The sequence below is a fragment of the Dipodomys spectabilis genome, unplaced genomic scaffold (assembly GCF_019054845.1).
Source record: "Dipodomys spectabilis isolate Male_0828 unplaced genomic scaffold, ASM1905484v1 ptg000125l, whole genome shotgun sequence".
NCBI classification, from domain to species: Eukaryota; Metazoa; Chordata; class Mammalia; order Rodentia; family Heteromyidae; genus Dipodomys; species Dipodomys spectabilis.
Window position 1 is genome coordinate 20,513,143 of NW_024870802.1, and position 19,055 is coordinate 20,532,197.

At 38.6% G+C, this 19,055-nt stretch overlaps 2 protein-coding genes and 1 non-coding gene across 3 annotated transcripts in view; 1 reads left to right on the forward strand and 2 right to left on the reverse strand.

Moving 5' to 3' along the window:
- The window catches only part of Htr7 (5-hydroxytryptamine receptor 7), an 85,548-nt gene that overhangs the window by 17,337 nt on the left and 49,156 nt on the right, over window positions 1–19,055 (forward strand). The gene's annotated exons all lie outside the window — the stretch shown is intronic.
- Window positions 1,432–1,568, reverse strand: LOC122116072. The gene has a single exon (XR_006148884.1). It is a non-coding gene; the product is annotated as a small nucleolar RNA SNORA46 (small nucleolar RNA).
- LOC122115828 (ATP-binding cassette sub-family F member 2-like) lies at window positions 10,203–11,321 on the reverse strand. The gene is given in 1 exon segment (XM_042689388.1): window positions 10,203–11,321. A coding segment is annotated over 1 exon segment (1,056 nt). The 5' UTR covers window positions 11,259–11,321.

A 19,055-nucleotide genomic window follows, 5' to 3' on the forward strand; every position in this document is an offset into this window, starting at 1 on the left:
GTCACTGGCTTTTCAGTTGGAATAAAATTCAAACTCTAGCATGTCTTATAGGGTCCTTGGATTGTTCTTGCCTTATTCTTCAACATTTTGTATACTATCTTTATGTCCACATTTTGGCCATATTGACTTTTTTAAAAAAAACTTTCTCTATCATTTCAAGAACTTTCCTGAATCAGCCCTATTCCTTCTGTATGAAAACCCATCAACTACTATACAGTTATTTGTTACAGTCAATATTTGACTATATGTATAATAGTGGTCCCATTCTACCATCTAATAAAGTTTGAGCCATCTTAGTTTGTATATGTGATGCAATGTTCACACAGTGACTGAATCATCTAGTAATGCATTTTGCAGAATTTATCCCAATGCCTGTTGTTAAGCAATCCCTGTTGATAGTATTTTTGAAACTAATTTCATGTCTGAAGGTCTTTTTGCTAATAGGTGACTTCTTTGTTGTTTGTTGAGATGAAGTCTCAATATATAGTCTATAATGGCTTGGAACTTGCTCTATAGCCCAGGCCAGCTTCAAAATTCTCCTCCTTCTCTTCCCTCAGTTTCTCTAATGTTATGATAATAAAGGTGTGTGTCACAACACCCAGAAGTGGGTGATTTATGATTCCAAGTTGAGAAACAAAAGTGTTTTAACCTTCAAGATTGACAACAATAAAAATGTCTGAAAAATAGGAAGTGTTGGCAAGGATGTATAGTAGAGAAATTTCATACTTTACTAGTGGGATTGTAAACTGGTAAACCACTCTAGAATAGTTTCATCATGTATTATTGTGGACACATTTACATCCCTTGCTTTTGTCATTTTCCTGATGAGTATATATTAGAGAGACTCTAGTCTACCAAAACCTTCTACAAGAATATTTATAAGCCAGGAACTGGTGGCTCACACCTGTAGTCCTAGCTACTCAGGAGACTGAGCTCAAGGATCATAGTTCAAAGCCAGCCCAGGTAAAAAAGTCCCTATGAGCCTCTTATCTCCAATTAACCAGTAAAAAACTGGAAGTGGAGGTGTGGCTGTAACTAGTAGAGCACTAGCCTACTAGCCTTGAACAAAAAATGAGCTCAAAGACAGTGCTTGGGCCCTGAGTTCAAGCCCCACAACTGACCCCCCCCAAAAGAATATAATTATTCACCAGATGAAGAACATAAATTTGAAATCATGAATGCATGTATCAACAATCCAGTAGGTAAATAAGTTGTGATACATTTACAGAATAAATTAACTGTTCAGGGCTGGCTATTAAACTTGAGTCATGCACCCAAACTTCTTGGAGAGCTTATTAAAACATTGCCTTAAATCAAATTTAGATATCATATAGTTTATATAATATATAATGCTATATTTTCAAATCCAGAGGCTGTATAATTTCACCAATAAATACTTTTGGGGCAAGAGAATACATACATGAAATTCTTTTTTTTTCATGTTGACTCTGTACAGCAACAACTGAATGCCATGTATCAGCTGTGCAACACAAAGAGCAAGGAATTGTTTTGTACTACAGCATAACCAAAAATCTGGAAAATCCAATCATAGGTTTAAATATAGTGCTGAAATACATGCAATTCTATACATATGAAATGTTGAAGTGGACAAATGATGTGCAAGAGACAAAAGGATGTGCAAGAAAGACAATAAAAGAAAAAGGGAAGGAAATGGGCATAATGAGAATGAGGAAAATGATTATTTCTAGTGATCAGAGACATGCTTCTGAGCTGGCTCAATGCTCTGTTCATGATCAGGGAGTTAATTACATGAGGGGTTACTTTAAAATGATTGTACATCTTAGACACTTTTCATCATAAACATTTTGTTATGTACTGAGAGACAAAAGTACTTATTTGATGACATCTCTTGAAGTGTATCTGGATCCATATCAGATGTGTGATTGATCTAAGCCAATGCAGTTATTGCTTCAAGGGTATCATCAGCCATTTATGTTTAGCTTCATGCGTGAGGGAAGGGATCAGCTTTGGATGGTTCACAGTTACAGGAACTCATCGGGCTTATTTCCAAGGGCCATAATGTTTAGTTCTGACTGGTGTCTGGATGAAACTCTGCTTCTTTGCCAGATACAATGACTCACTCCCTTCAATGATCTGTAGTTTTTCTGTAGGCTTTTATTCTGCTGTGATCAGCAGTGCAGAGGCATTCTGGCTTCTCCAGATCACCTTGCTCTTCGAAGGAAATCATCTCTGCTCATCTCTAATATTAATTCGCAGCTTGTTGGTACATTTTAGGAATTGAACAAATCCTCTTTGGTATTTGCTGAGGGAAGGTGAGAGGGAGGAGAAGAAACATGTCTTATGACTGTATTTTGGGAAGACAACACTTTAATTTGTCTTCTTATGTTAAGTAACAGGAAGTAATACCTTAGGAAAATGGTTGTCACTAATAGATTCTTAATGCTATCTTTGACATAAACTAAAACCTCTTGATTCTCCTTGTAGCATTAGCAGGATTTTCTGCTTTTGACTGGGGATGTGGTTGCTGGGAGTAAAGTATTTTCTAGTGACCCTTGAAATTAGATGTGGTCATATTACTAAGTTTTGGTCCAAGAGATGATAGTAGAGATACAATATTTTGGCTTTCTGAAACTTCCTTCAAGACACTTGTGTGTGTATTCTTCTTTTTTGTCCTTCTATCTTGTGAAATATAAACAGATGACTAAAGCTCTGGCCATCCTCATCCAGATGGATAACAAGTTCCATTATTAGGAAGGAGGAAGAGTGTGCCGAAAGGGTAGTTTGGATGCTGGAGAAAGGCTTATCGGAATCTTGAGATTTTACTGTTGAACAAAAACCATTTGTTGTTTATCATGTGCAGCTGAGTTCAGTGCCATCTACAAAACCTCAGGATCTACGTCTTCCTTATGTGCTTGTCTGACAGAGCACATGCGTGGCTATCACTGTGTCATTCTCTTTAAGGAACCCTTCATGGTTGATGCTACCATCTTTTTTCCTCTTCCATGGCTCCCATACCAATATTGGTATCTAGTTACTGTACTAGACATTTGAGTGTCATTTTCAAAACTTCCTACCAAAACAACATACGTACGCAATCACCAAGTCCCAATGCTCTTTTCTTCATCACCTCCCCATCATTTCCCCCAGCTCAACTCAAGTCCCCATTGTCTTTTGGCTGGGCCATTCAGAGTAGCCTATTAGGACATTTCTCTGTCTCTCTCCTTAGACCCTTAATGTGGAGTTTATAATATTTTCTATGTATTAAAATGACTTGGACAAGTATAGTTGAGGCCCTGGTTTTGAGATCCTAATTGGTCTAGGTAGACCTGGGCATTGGTATGTTTGAAAATGTCCCCCAGTTGATTTTAGTGTGTCTCCAGAGAGGAATCCTTGAGATAGGATATTCATTTAAGTATGAAAACGTACCTATAGTTGCTGAACTTAGGCACATATTATAATCACCTGTGATTTCTCTTTTGCCTCCAAACAAGAAAACTTTGGCTGTACCCAAGACCAATTAATTCATGATCTCTGAAGTAGAGATTCATACATCAGTTTTGGGCACTATTAGATTATTCTACTCTCCTGAATCACACTCCTTGATGGGTTCCTATGCTCTCTTGGTATAAGATCCTAAATTTTCATTGAGCCTCCAAAGTATCACATGACCCAAGCTTGTGGCCATCTCACTGAAGCAGAGGTGGCAACTTTTGCTTCCATAAGGAGCTAGATACTAAATATTTCAGGCTTATGGGCTTTATAGTCTTGGTTATAAGTCCTCAGCTCTGCCATTATGGTATGAAAGTAGCCATATCTGTCAGTGTATGGGTTACTGTGTTCTAATCAAACTTTATGTAGACTGAAGTTGGAATTTACTATGACTTTTTACCATATTAACAAATAATATTCTTTTTTATCTTCTCAGTTACTTTAAAACATAAAAAAAAATCCTTAACTGGGAGGCTGAAAACAAAAACTGATTTGGCCTGGTTGACCTTGTTATTTGTGAACTTTTACCCTAGATTCAATTCTTATTCCCCCCACCAACCTACTTCTTCTTTCATGTTTTGGCAACTCTGATCTTTCACTTCCTGGACATTTTTATATTAAGGACCTTCACAGATCTCTTCGTTTCCCCTGTGGGATATTTTTCTGCCTCTTTGGCTATTAATTCTTATGGCTCTTCAAGCAGGTCCTCCATTAGATGTTACCATTTCGTGGGAGCATTCCTGGAATCCCCAGACTATCTTAAACAGTCTTATAACACCCTGTACTTTTTCTTCCCAGCAATCACCTCAATTTGTAATTAATGGATTGTGAAATTAACTGTAATGAATTCATGATTCGTGGGATTATCTATGTAATCTACAGGGCTGAGCCTTGGCCTGTCTTGTTGGAGACTGTTGGCCAACAGGAGAGTACCTGGCATGTAGTAAGTGTCAGTTGTCTTTGTGAGTTAACTGTGGAAAGGAAAGGAAAGGGGAGAAGAAGGTAAGAAACAGTGCTGCAGATCCCAAATCTATACATCACACCTTACCTTCTTACTCTACAAAATACTCCACTTGGTGACACTGGAGAATTTACTTGGGAGGATAAATTAGCATCAGGAGACTGGTGAAAACAGAAGCAAGGTGTAGGCAGTGGAATTAAACCCAAGGAATGGTACCATTGTCAACTGTTAATTGGTGAGACATTTGCTGCTTTCTACACGTGTGCACAACACTGGCCTTAACAAAGTTGCCAATGGTGTGAAAGCATTAGGAGGTTGCAGCCAGGAATCAGCTCTTATCTTCATAGTTGTGCCTTGGAATAGGATGAAAAAAAAAAAAAAAAACCTCACAGCTCTTTTTCCTTCAGTGAATAAACACATTTTTTGATGAAGCTCATGCATCCAAGAAGGAAAGCCAGAGTGTCAGGTACAAAGGCAAAACTCAAGTAAGGAGCATAACTGTAAGGAATGATACAATTCACTGATGGTGTACTATGTGTCAGGCCCAGTATAAAGGGCTTTACATTGATTCATTTTAGCTAATCTTCATGACTCTGGATGGTTCTTATGCCTGCATAGTGAGGACTAGAAGGCAGATGGAGGTCTCTAATAACTTATTCAGACACACAGTAAAGAAGCAGAATCAAATTTTTTGTTATTTTATTAACAGTTATTAATTGTCGGAAGTGGCAGTTTCTTTCTTTCTCTCTCTCTTTCTCTCTCTCTCTCTTTCTTTCTTTCTTCCTTTCTTCCTTTTTTATTGTGAAAATACCACAGACGGGTTACAATTACATGGGCAAGATAATGAATGAGTACATTTCTTATCAAGCATTGTTGCCTCCTCCTTTGTTCCCATCTCTTCCCATCTCCCCCCTTTCCCCCACCCCCCCACCGCTAAAGTTGTAAAGTTCATTTTTCAACATAAAGATTTGTACATCTCATTGTTGCAATGGGTCCACCTGTATCCCTATTTAAATTATTTGTTTTTTCCCTTCTCTTCCACAAATTATACCAACATCAAATACAGTGAAAACAGGGGTTATACAATGGGGGAGGGATATACAAAGCAACAAAGAAATCATAAATATGTTAGAAACAATTGCATGAAAGAAAAAAACATTTGAATACTTATCTTGGGGTTCATTTCACCTAACATCAACTTATCTGACCTTTTCTGCTTGTCTCAGACATATACTAGTTATTGCAAATAAGGGAAAACATGGGACCTATGTTTCTGGCTTACTTCACTTAATATAATTTTTTCCAAGTCTTTCCATTTCCTAACAAATGGTGCAATGTCCTTCTTTCTGATGGAGGCATAGAATTCCATTGTGTATATATACCACATTTTCTTGATCCACTCATCTACTGAGGGGCATCTGGGTTGGTTCCATATCTTAGCTATGGTAAATAATGCAGCAATAAACATAGTTGTGTTAGTAGCTTTAGTGTGGTCTTGTTTGTGATCATTTGGGTAAATGCCCAAAAGTAGGATTGCTGGGTCATAGGGGAGCTCTATGTGGAGTCTTTTAAGGAACCTCCATACTGCTTTCCAAAGTGGTTGAGCAAGTTTACACTCCCACCAACAATGCAGTAAAGTTCCCTTCTGTCCACATCCCTTCCAGCATCTATTGTTGTTAGAGTTCTTGATTATAGCCATTCTAACTGGGGTGAGGTGGTATCTCAAAGTTGTTTTGATTTGCATTTCTTTTATGACTAGAGAGGTTGTGCATTTCTTCATGTGTCAATTGGCCATCCTTCTTTCTTCTTCAGAGAAGTTTCTCTTTAAGTCTTTAGTCCACTTATTTATTGGGCAGTTGTTTCTTTGAGGATTTATTGTTGGGGGATTTAATGTTTTGAGTTCCAAGTATATTTTAGATATGAGACCCTTGTCCGTTGTATGGCCAGTGAAGATCTTCTCCAATCTGTGGTCTTTCTATAGATCTTGCTAGCTATGTCCTTTGCCATGCAAAGCGCTGCAATTTCATGCAATCCCATTTGTCTAACCTTTCTTTGATTTGTTGTGTTTCTGAGTCTCTATTAAGAAAATTTCAGCCTGCTTCAAGGAGACCTAGAGTTTCTCCTATTCCATCCTGTAATGTTTTCAGAGTGTCCACTTTGACTCCGAGGTCTTTGATCCATTTGGAGTTGATTCTGGAGCAGGGTGATATATAAGGATCTAGCTTTAGTTTTCTACAAGTGATTATCAATTTTGCCAGCACCATTTACTGAAGAGGCTGTCTTTCTTCCATTCTATTTTTTTTAGCTCCCTTATCGAAGATTAGATGGCTATAGGTCTGTAGGTTCATTTCTGGATTAATTTTATACCCTGCTACTTTGCCAAAGTTTTGAATCAGTAATTTGGGAGTAGAGTCTGTGGGATTCTTTAACTACAAGATCATGTCCTCTGCAAAAAGGGAGAGTTTTACTTCATCTTTTTTTTTTTTTTATTGTGAACATACTGTACAGAGGAGTTACAATTACATGGATAAGATAATGAGTATGTTTCCTATCAAGCATTGCAGCCTTCTCCTTTGTTTACCTTTCACATCCCTTCCCAGCCTCCCCCAATCCCCCCATCCCCCTATCCAATCCTCCCCCCTCCCCAAAGTTGTAAAGTTCATTTTCGACATGACAACTTGTACTTCTCATTGCTGCAACGGGTCTACCTGTGTCCTTATTTAAACGACTTGTTTTTCCCCTTCCCCTCCACAAATTATATCAACATCAAATACAGTGAAAGCAGGGGTTATACTGTGGGGGAGGGACATACAAAGCAACAAAGAAATAATCTTATAAATGTGTTAGAAACAAATGCATGAAAGAAAAAAACCATTTAAATACATATCTTAGGGTTCATTTTCCTAACATCACCTTATCTGATCTTTTCTGCTTGACTCATACATATACTAGTTATTGCAAATAAGGGAAACCATGGGACCTATGTTTCTTTGGGCTTGGCTTACTTCACTTAATATAATTTTTTCCAAGTCTTTCCATTTCCTAACAAATGGTGCAATGTCCTTCTTTCTGATGGAGGCATAGAATTCCATTGTGTATATATACCACATTTTTTTGATCCATTCATCTTCTGAGGGGCATCTGGGTTGGTTCCATATCTTAGCTATTGATTTTTGAGGATTAATTTTATACCCTGCTACTTTGCCAAAGTTTTGAATCAGTAATTTAGGAGTGGAGTCTGTGGGATTCTTTAACTACAAGATCATGTCCTCTGCAAAAAGGGAGAGTTTTACTTCATCTTTCCCTATTTGGCTCCCTTTTATGTTTGCATCTTGTCTTACCATTGTAGCTAGGCATTCTAATATTAAGTTTAAGAGAAATGGAGAGAGTGGACATCCTTGTCTTATTTCTGGGTTACAAGGAAATGGCTTTAGTTTTTCACCATTAAGTATAATGCTGGCTGTAGGTTTGTCATATATGCCTTTATTGTATTGAGGAATGTTCCATGGATTCCTAATATTTCCAGAACCTTCATCATAAAGGGGTGTTGGATCTTGTCAAATGCTTTTTCTGCGTCTATTGAGATAACCATGTGGTTCTTATGCTTGCTCTTGTTGATGTGATGAATTATACTAATTGATTTGCATATATTGAACCAGCTTTGCATCCCTGAAATGAATCCTGTTTGATCATGGTGTATGATTTTTTGGATGAATTGTTGAAGTTGATTGGCCAAAATTTTATTGAGAAGTTTTGTATCAATGTTCATCAAAGAAATGGGTTTATAGTTCTCATTCTTTGATGAGTCCCTGCCTGGTTTTGGGATGAAGGTCATGATGGCTTCATAGAATGAGTTTGGTAGTGAACTTTCTCTTTCAATTTCATTGAAGAGTTGGAGTATTGGTGTGAGCTCTGCTTTGAAGGCCTTGTAGAGTTCAGCTGTAAAACCATTAGGTTCTGGGCTTTTCTTAGCTGGGAGGTCTCTTATTACTGTTTCTATTTCATGCTTGATATGGGCCTGGGGGCTGGGAAGGTGGCTCAGTGGTAGAGCGCTTGCCTTGCATGCTCAAGGCCCTGGGTTCAATTCCTCAGCATCACATAAGCAAAAAGAAAAAAGCCGGAAGTGGCGCTGTGGCTCAAGTGGTAGAGCGCTAGCCTTGAGCTGAAGAGCTGAGGGACAGTGCCCAGGCCCAGAGTTCAGGCCCCACGACCGGACCAAAAAAAAAAAAAAAGGATGGTTTAACTCATCTTGATTGAGTTTCAGCATGTCAATATTTGCTAGGAAAAGGTTTCTTTCTGCCAAGTTCTCAAACTTATTAGCATAAAGGTTTGAGAAGTATTCCCTTAAGAAGTATTCTGAATCTTGGTTGTTTCTGTGGTGATATTTCCATTCTTATCTCTGAGTTTATTTACTTGGGTGTGTTCTCTTCTTTTTCTGATAAGATTTGCTAAGTGTCTGTCAAATTTGTTAATTTTTTTTGAAGAACCAACTCTTTGTTTTGTTGATTCTTTATATGGTTTTTTTTAGATTCTAATTCATTTAATTCTGATTTAATTTTAATTATTTCTTTCTGTCTACTGGATTGGGGTTTATCTTGCTGCTCTTTTTCAAGGAGGTTCAGATGTCTCATTAAATTGTTGGTTTCAGATTCTCCAATTTGTTGATGTAAGAACTCAAAGCTATAAACTTGCCTCTGAATACTGCCTTTGCTGTGTCCCAGAGGAGCTGGTAATTTGTGTGCTCATTTTTGTTGAATATTATGAACATTTGAATTTCCTTTCTAATCTCTTCCATGACCCATTGGTGATTCAACAGTGTTGTTCAGCCTCCATGTGTTACAGGACTTTCTGTGACGGCTTTTGGTGTTGAGTTCTAATTTTATTCCATTGTGGTCTGAGAGAATGCAAGGTATAAGTTCAGTGTTTCTGAATTTGGACAAGTTTGCTTTGTGACCTAAAATGTGGTCTATTTTGGAAAATGTTCCATGTGCTGCTAAGAAAAATGTGTATTCTAATGCTGCTGGGTGAAATATCCAGTAGATGTCTGTTAAATCTAGTTGATCTATGCAGTTGTTTAGATATGCGGTTTCTCTGTTGAGTTTTTGCCAAGTTGATCTATCTAATGTGGATAGTGGTGTGTTAAAGTCCCCAACAATGAATGTCTTTGGATCTATGTGGGATTTGAGGGAAAGTAGTGTTTCTTGGATAAATTTGGGTGCTCCGTTGTTTGGCGAATAGATATTTAGAATTGTAATATCCTCCTGAAAGAGAGATCCCTTAATTAGTATGTAGGGACCTTCTTTATCTCTTCTCACTAATTTTAATGTGAAGTCTATTTTATCTGATATTAGGATTGCAACTCCTGCCTCTTTATGGGGGCCATTTGCTTGGTAGATTTTTGTTCCAGCCTTTCACTTTCAAAATGTGTTTGTTTTTATGGGCAAGGTGTGACTCCTGAAGGCAGCAGATAGAAGGATCTTGCTTTTTAATCCAACTAGGCAGTCTGTGTCGCTTAATTGGAGAGTTAAGTACGTTAATGTTGAGAGATAGGACTGAGAGGTATTTGGGAGTTCTTGCCATTTTATCCACCTTCTTGGGGGCTATGGCAACTGGGTTCTTCCTATGGTTCTTGGATTCTCAGTTTGGGTGTGGTTTCTTGGCTTTTATTGGTCTTGTTGGTTTTCTATGTGTAGGACATCTTTAAGTATATTTTGTAAGGCTGGTTTGGTGGAAATATATTGTTGCAGTTTTTCTTTGCTATGGAAGGTTTTTATTTGCTCTGGGCCTGCCTGGCCAACTTGGTGGACCCATGATCAAATCTAGCAATGTAGTTCTTCATATGTGCAATCTGGTCTTGCTTCCAGTGAAACTTCTTCATCTGGTTTTCCTCCAGCTCCAGCCGTGTCTTCACATACTGATCATAATTACCCCTATAATACTCGAGTTTCTTGTTGTGCATATGGATGATATTGGTGCAGACACCATTCAAGAAATCCTGAGAATGTGACACGAGGACCAGGATATGCTTAAAAGTCTTTAGTTCTTCTTCCAACCACACACAAGCATCTAGGTCCAAGTGGTTGGTGGGTTTGTCCAGAAACAGCATGAATGGCCGGATGAAGAGGGCTCTGGCTAAGGCAACCCTTATCCTCCAGCCCCTACTGAAGTCTTTTACCTACTTGTGCTGCATAGCAGGTGTGAAACCAAGTCCATGCCAAATCGGTAAGGCCCTCATCTCTGCCTTGTCGGTATCCAGCTCCTCCAGGCGCTCGTATAGTTCCATGAGCTTCTCACACTCCGCGTTCTTGTGAGCCAGCCGCTCAGCCTCCCTCTCAAGCATGGCATGCTCTGTGTCCACTTCCATCACACACTGCAAGGGGGTCTTGTCACTAGGGGGCATCTCACAGGTCAGATGGTAGATGTGGATGTGCTCAGGGATGGCCACTTCATGCTTCCCGATTCCATTTAAGCCAATGAGGCCATAATAACGGCCAGAATTTAGTTCCAGTTTGGTGTTGCTGAGCAGCTCCTGACCATGGAAGGTGAGTGAGAGGCTGATGATGTGGACGTCGGTACTATTGGGATGAAAAGCCAGGATGCCAGTGACAGCTGGAGCAGTAGCTTTCTTCATCTCAAAGTCCTCTAGCTCCTTGGTCAGCAAATCCACTTCTGTGGTGTCTCTGCCATTGGCCTCCTTCTTCTCTTCTGCCACCTGTAGTTCTGTGATGGCTTCTCTGTTTTCTTCATGCCCCTTTTTGGGCCACTGTCGAGCTTTGGCAGCTTCTTTTTTTTTAGCTGCCTTCTTCTTGGCCAGGTCGGAGGGCATGGTGTTGAACTACAGGGGTAGGTTACTGTTCCTGCATGCAGTAGAGCCGCGCCGCTTGGCCTCTGTCGCAACAGAGCTGCTCCTTATTTTTTAAATACATTTTTATTGTAAAATTACTGTACAGAGGAGTTACAGTTACATGAGCAAGGTAATGAGTACATTTCCTATCAAGCATTGTTACCTTCTCTTTTGTTTCTCCCCTACCATCCCTTCCTTCCCTCCTCCCACAACTCCACTCTCCCCCCCAAACTCATTTTTCAACACAGTGTCTTGTACATCTCATTGTTAGAATAGGTCAACCTGTTTAAGCATTTTGTTTTTTCCCTTCCCCTCCCCAAATTAGAGAAGTGTATATACAAGATGCAGGGCAATGACATCAAATACAGTGAAAATAGGGGTTATACCATGGAGGAGGAACATACAAAGAAGCAAAAAAAATCACAAGGTACAATATAAATACATTAGAAACAATAGCAAGAAAGAAAAAACCACTTGTGTCCCTATCTTGAGGTTCATTTTGCTTAACATCATCTTATCTAGTCATATGTACATAGCTTTTGACCTTTTTGCCCCATTTGTTAGGGAATGGAAAGACTTGGAAAAAAAACTATATTAAGTGAAGTAAGCCAGGACCAAAGAAATATAGGTACCATGGTTTCCCTTACTTGCAGTAACTAGTATATGTCTGGGACATGCAGAACCAAATTTGATTGGGGTTGGGATGCTCCGGCTTTGATTGCTTCCGGCTTTGATTGCTTAAAACTTTTTCAGCTTTTTTGGTCCCAACTTTGTAAATCCTGCCAAGCATGTTTCCTGCCTTTTAGAGGGGATGCTGATGTTAATAATATTTGTTATGATGATATTCATGTAACTCCATGGTCTTATATGTAAAACCCTTGAGGTCAAGATGTGTTTCAGAATTTAGAACTTTTTGGATTTTAGAAATGTGATTGTGTTGTACATATACATGATATAGCACCTGTAATGGTTAACTTTATGTGCTAAATTGATCTTATTAAGGGATGCCCACCTTGCTAGCAGTTTTTTCTGGGTACATCTATGAAGGTGTTTCTAGAAGAGACTGGCATTTGAACAGATGGCATTTCTGTTCTCATTCAGTGTGGGCAAACACCATCCAATCAGTCCCAATAGAATACCCAGACTTTATTGTCTGTCTCTTCAGGTGCTAGACCACCCTTCTTTTCCTATCTTGGGATACCTAAACTCTGCATTTCTTGTCTTTTGGACTCTGGGATGTGTACCAGTAACCGCTGGGAACCCAGTCCTTTGGCCTTGGCAAAGAGTTATACCACTGGCTTCCTTGATATCTCCTTTCCTCTTTTCTTTATTGGATCTGTCTGTGATGAATTCTGACTAATACAGATAAAGGAGTTGTTCTAGAGGAACAGAATTTTAAAGGTGAGTGTCTTCAATCAGTTTTAGGGGTTCTGGAATTAGCTCTCTAACCTCTATATTAGACTAAAAATACTTATTTCCAGCCCCATAGAGAATGCCCCCCATCAGACACTAGTTCCTTCTGGTGCCTTGATCTTGAACCCTTCCACTTTAGAATTCTGAGAAACAAATTTCTATGGTTTATTATACATTATTCATGATGTGGCATTTTATTATAATAAAAGAAACATCTCTACTAGGGTCTGAGGCACAAAATGGGGAAGTCATAGGTTCTCCCTGGAGTCTCCAGACTGATTGATGTTAGCAGGAATACTTGTATCAGACTCTGACATTGTGTTTAGCAACTAAGTTTATGGTAATTTGTTATAATAGTACTAGGAAACAAATCGAACTTGTTTAAGGAAAGGGTTTGATTTCAGAGCTCTTTGGGTTTCAGATTTATGGATGAGAATTGTGGATCTGTGTTTTATTTTAAACATGGATTAGTTCCTGTGCTAAATTCATTTAGTCCTTGAAATAGTGTGTGTGTGAGAGAATTTTTATTATCTCCTTTTTCACAGATGAGAAATTCAGACAGGTTAACAAATATTGCTCAGGTCATAGATTTAATAAAGGGCAATCCTAGACTTAAAGCTAAATCTGACTTTTACTTTCAGGTCGGTGTTCTTATTCTCAGACTGACTTCAAGCACTTACTGTTTTTCAGATTTGAAGCTTGTGTCTGACCAGTAACTAAGGATGGTCCCTAGCACTGGAGATAAGGATGTACAAGTTAAAGATGAATACCTCCCAGGTGCTTCATAGTCAATAAACCAAAGTTCCCCTTCCCTTCCCTCCCCTCTCCTTCCCTCCTTACTTTTTTGAGGTGCTAGAAGTTGAACCCATGGCCTTGTGCATAGTTGCTGATTGCTCTGTCATTGAACTATAGTCATGAACATTCACTAAACTTCTTGAGATACAGGACATTCATCTATACAAGAGATAATACTAAGCCTTCTTCATATGTTTGTGATAGCTAAATAGGATAGCATGTGGAAAATCGTTCACTACATGCTTTGTCTATACTGGATGCTGATAAACGCGAACCATTACAATTTTAGTATTATTACTGCATTATTGTGCTATTCTATTTAATAAGGAATCTATTTCTTTACACAGAGGAAGTGAATCCCTGCAAGAAAAACATGAACATATCTTATAAGTTGAATCTTGTAGGGGGTAGAATGTGTAGGATAAACTCCATGCTCTGTCATCAGGTTTCCTTTCTCTTTGTTTCAGTGGCTGTTGTGTAGGGTTGGATATTCAGGATACTTGTATCCCAGGTTTTTGGCATATGTTTGTATAGGGGCAGTAGAAAGAAGAGAATCTATTTGATCATCTGGGTGCCAGCTCTTGTGTGGATCTGGGCTAGTTCTCATTCAGGTATATTAGTTAGCTTGGGTGAGAGTTAAGTTAAGGTCATTATGAAAGATCTGATCCACTACTTCATACCTTTAAGGTTCAGTTGTATAATGAGCTCTAATACATAGATCATGCTCATGCTGGAGTGTGTGTGTGTGTGTGTGTGTGTGTGTGTGTGTGTGACAGAGAGAGAGAGAGAGAGAGAGAGAGAGAAAGAGAGAAAGAGTGAAGGAGGAGAGGGAGAGAGAGAGGCAGAGTAAGGGTGGTGGTATCTGGTTGTATGTGGCAGAGGGCAGGCTAGGAGAAAGCAAAAGGGATTTATTTGTGGGCATGAGTGAGATAAGATAGTGAGAAAACAAGCAAATTCTTATTATTTGTCTATTAGATAATTCAAGTGTTGTGGATACAAAGGTGAATAAAGACACAACCTCATCTTCAAGTTTTCAGAATGTTACCTAGTTAAGGGTAAATTAGGATTCTTTTATTCATATATCAGAAAATTTGGAGCTTTAAAATGCTCATTTAGAGATATTACTTTGCAGATAATTGCTGTATGATGTGACCTTTCTTGAAGGCGTTATGAGTCATTTAGCTTCTGGTTGCAAACAATTGGGATGCTTTAGCTCTTCCATCAATAAAACCTAGTATTTTGTGGTCTGTTTTCAAGCAGCCTTTCTGAGCCTGAAGGATTCTTAAGGACTGCTACAAAAGGATGGCCTCTAGGCCAGACATCAAGCATTCACTTTTCTGACGTGTGTTGAAGTTATGGATGCCAGTCTTAGGCTGAGCAGCTGTGGGCCTTTGGGGAACATCTCTAGCACTTCTATTTGGAGAGTGTCATTATTGCCCATTTAGCCATTTGCATTATCATTTTCATCATGGCCTCCGTTGTGATTCAAATTCCTGAGCATTCTATATTTCTGAGCACTCTGATCATATTTCCCACTCTTTGAAACAGAGGCAGCTGGATAGTTCTTTCATCTGGAACATTAGGCAGAACTATCTACCTAAAAGAGGGTATCAATAGTTATGGTGAATCATGGGGAGATTTAAAGGGCAGGCCCCTAATCCAGCCATAAGCAATCTTGTTCAGCTTCCTGAATACTGCAGAATTTTGTTTTAAGACATCTATATGTTTGGCTTAAATGTCTCTTCCAGTCTCAAGAGAAGTCTTTCAGAATTCTTCCTGCTGATGAATGGATTGCCAAGTGGTTTCACAGTTAAGAGTTTTATTGATACTGCAGGCCTCTTACCATTCTGACTTTCTTTCTAGGTCACAAGGATGAAAGTCTTGTATCCACTTCTCAACATATTAATATTACCTTTTCTTGTTATGGGAATTACATGGGATTAATTGATTTAATACTTAAGCATTTATTGATTCTCTAATCTGTGTTAGTTACTCTTCCATATCTTAGAGGAAGCAAAGATGGTACTTGCTCTTTTGGATTTTGTATTTTAGTAAGAAAACAGGGGATAAGAAGATAATTTGAAAACACATAAATTCATTAGTACAAAATGCTACACAGAATTAAAACAGAGTGAGTGGGTGATGATGAAAATCTTTCTGAGGGGGTAACATATAACTTGAGATGTAATAACATGAAGGGCCTGTGTGTGTTAAGATGTGGAGGAAGAACCTTCTAGGCAAAGGCAAGCGGCTGGGGTGAAGACCATGGGTCACTGTGATTGGAGTGGAGAAACCCAAGGAAATCTAGAAAGAGATGAGATTAGAAAAGGAGTCACAAATTATATTGGCATGAAGGTCAGGTCAAGAGTTTACATTTTATTCTAAGTGCAATAGAGCCACTGATGGTTGAAGCATATGGTAGCATCATCAGGTTTATCACTGTGCTTTCTTTGTAGATAATGAAATGTAGAGGGGTTAAGAAGGAAACATTCAAGACTCATTAGAAGGCTTCTGCAATAGTCAAGGCAGATTAGACTAGGTTGGGAGTAATGAAGATGGAGATAATTGGAGGCGTTTGATTTGTCTAGGAGAATTGGTAGGACATGTTAAAATATTGGATGTGGTGCTTGTGATTCTTATGTTTTTGGCTGAAGCAGTTCAGTAGATGGTTATACTGTGACTGAGATGCATGAGGAGTAGAAATAGTAGTAATAATGAATTGTGATTTAAATGATAACACTTGGTATCATTAGACATCTGAATATAGGAATCTAGAATTTTAAAGAGAAGTTAAGGTTAAAGGTATGAATTTGGGTGTCATTGTGAATGATACACAAAGCAATGGTATGGGAAAGAATAGATGGGAAAGGCATTGGGAGATTAAATGTTTAGGAGTTAAGAGAAGAGGAAGAGACTGCAAAGTTTTAAAGGAGCTGGTGAGTGGCACATGAATGCCTAGAGACCTATGCTGCCATGGAAATTAAGGGTGAAATGCTTTGACAAAAATGGGATGTTAACAAAACGATCAGTTAGATGTCATTGATGATTTTTTTTTTGTGGCTAGTTTTTTTTTTAATTTTATTTTATTTTATTTGAGAACATACTGTACAGAGGGGTTACAATTACATGGGCAGGATAATGCATGCATTTCTTACCAAGCATTGCAGCCTCCTCCTTTGTTTACCCTTCACCTCCCTTCCCAGCCTCCCCCCTCCCCCTTACCCAATCCTTCCCCCCCCCCCCCCCCACCGACATTGTAAAGCTCATTTTTGACATGATATTTTGTACTTCTCATTGTTGCAACAGGTCCACTTGAATCCTTAAACGACTTGTTTTTCCCCATCTCCTCCACAAGTTATACTGACATCAAATATAGTGAAAGCGGGGGTTACACTGTGGGGAGTGACATACAAAGCAACAAAGAAATAATCTTATAAATGCGGTAGAAACACATGCATGAAAGAAAAAAAACATTAAAATACATATTTAAGGGTTTGTTTTCCTAACATCACATTATCTGACCTTTTCCGCTTGACTCATACATATACTAGATATTGCAAATAAGGGAAACCATGGGACCTATGTTTCTTTGGGCCTGGCTTACTTCACTTAATATAATTTTTTCCAAGTTTTTCCATTTCCTAACAAATGGGGCAGTGTCATTCTTTCTGATGGAGGCATAGAATTCCATTGTGTATATATACCACATTTTCTTGATCCATTAATCTACTGAGGGGCATCTGGGTTGGTTCCATATCTTAGCTATGGTAAATAATGCTGCAATAAACATAGTTGTGCTGGTAGCTTTAGTGTGGTCTTGTTTGTAAACATTAGGATAAATGCCCAAAAGTAGGATTGCTGAGTCATAGGGGAGTTCTATGTGAAGTCTTTTGAGGAACCTCCATACTGCTTTCCAAAGTGGTTGAACAAGTTTACATTCCCACCAACAATGAAGTAAGGTTCCTTTCTGTCCACATCCCCTCCAGCATCTGTTGTTGTTAGAGTTCTTGATTTTTGCTGTTCTAACTGGAGTGAGGTGATATCTCAATGTTGTTTTGATTTGCATTTCTTTTATGGCTAGGGATGTTGAGCATTTTTTCATGTGTCTATTGGCCATCCTTCTTTCTTCTTCAGAGAAGTTTCTCTTTAAGTCTTTCGCCCACTTATTTATTGGGCAGTTGTTTCTTTGAGGATTTGTTGTTGGGGGGTTTAAGTTTTTGAGTTCCAAGTATATTTTAGATATGAGACCCTTGTCCGTTGTATGGCTAGTAAAGATCTTCTCCCAATCCGTGGGCTTTCTATTGATCTTGCTAGCTATGTCATTTGCCCTGCAGAAGCTCTGCAACTTTATGCAATCCCATTTGTCCAACCTTTCTTTGATTTGTTGTGTTTCCAGGTCTCTATTCAGAAAATTTCGGCCTGAGCCAAGGAGACCTAGAGTTTCTCCTATTCCATCCTGTAATGTTTTCAGAGTGTCTGCTTTGAGTTCAAGGTCTTTGATCCATTTGGAGTTGATTCTGGTGCAGGGTGATATATAAGGATCTAGCTTTAGTTTTCTACAAGTAGTTAACCAATTTTGCCAGCACCATTTACTGAAGAGGCTGTCTGTCTTCCATTCTATTGTTTTAGCTCCCTTATCGAAGATTAGATGGCTATAGGTCTGTAGGTTCATTTCTGGGTTTTCAATTCTATTCCATTGGTCCTGAGGTCTGTTCTTATGCCAATACCAAGCTGTTTTGATTACTATGGCTTTATAGTAGAGTTTGAAATTTGGTATTGATATTCCTCCATCAGTGTTCTTTCCGTTGAGGAGCGTTTTTGCTATTCGGGGTCTTTTATTGTTCCATATGAACTTTTGGATTGCCTCTTCTATTTCCTTGAAGAATGAGGGTGAAATTTTGATAGGTATTGCGTTGAATTTGTAGATAGCCTTGGGAAGTATTGCCATTTTCACGATGTTAATCTTTCCAATCCAGGAGCATGGGAGGTTTTGCCATTTTTTAAGTTCTGTGTTGATTTCCTTTTTCAAGATTTTAAAGTTTTCATCATAGAGGTCCTTCACTTCTTTAGTTAAGTTAATTCCTAGGTATTTTATTTTTTGTGGGGCTATTACAAATGGAGTTGCTTTCCTAATTTCAGCCACAGTTTTCTCATTGTTGGCATACAGAAAAGCCATGGATTTTTGGGGGTTAATTTTATAACCTGCTACTTTGCCAAAGTTTTGAATCAGCTTGAGTAATTTGGGAGTGGAGTCTATGGGATTCTTTAAATACAAGATCATGTCATCTGCAAAGAGGGAGAGTTTTATTTCTTCTTTCCCTATTTGGATCCCTTTTATGTCTGCATCTTGTCTTATTGCTGTAGCTAGGCATTCTAATACTAGATTGAAGAGAAGTGGAGAGAGTGGGCATCCTTGTCTTGTTCCTGAGTTAAGAGGAAATGGCTTTAGTTTTTCACCATTGAGTATAATGCTGGCTGTATGTTTTTCATAAACAGCCTTTATTGTATTGAGGAATGTTGTCGTTGATGATTTTGTGAAGAGCATTTTTAGTGAAGCAGGAAGACAGAAAC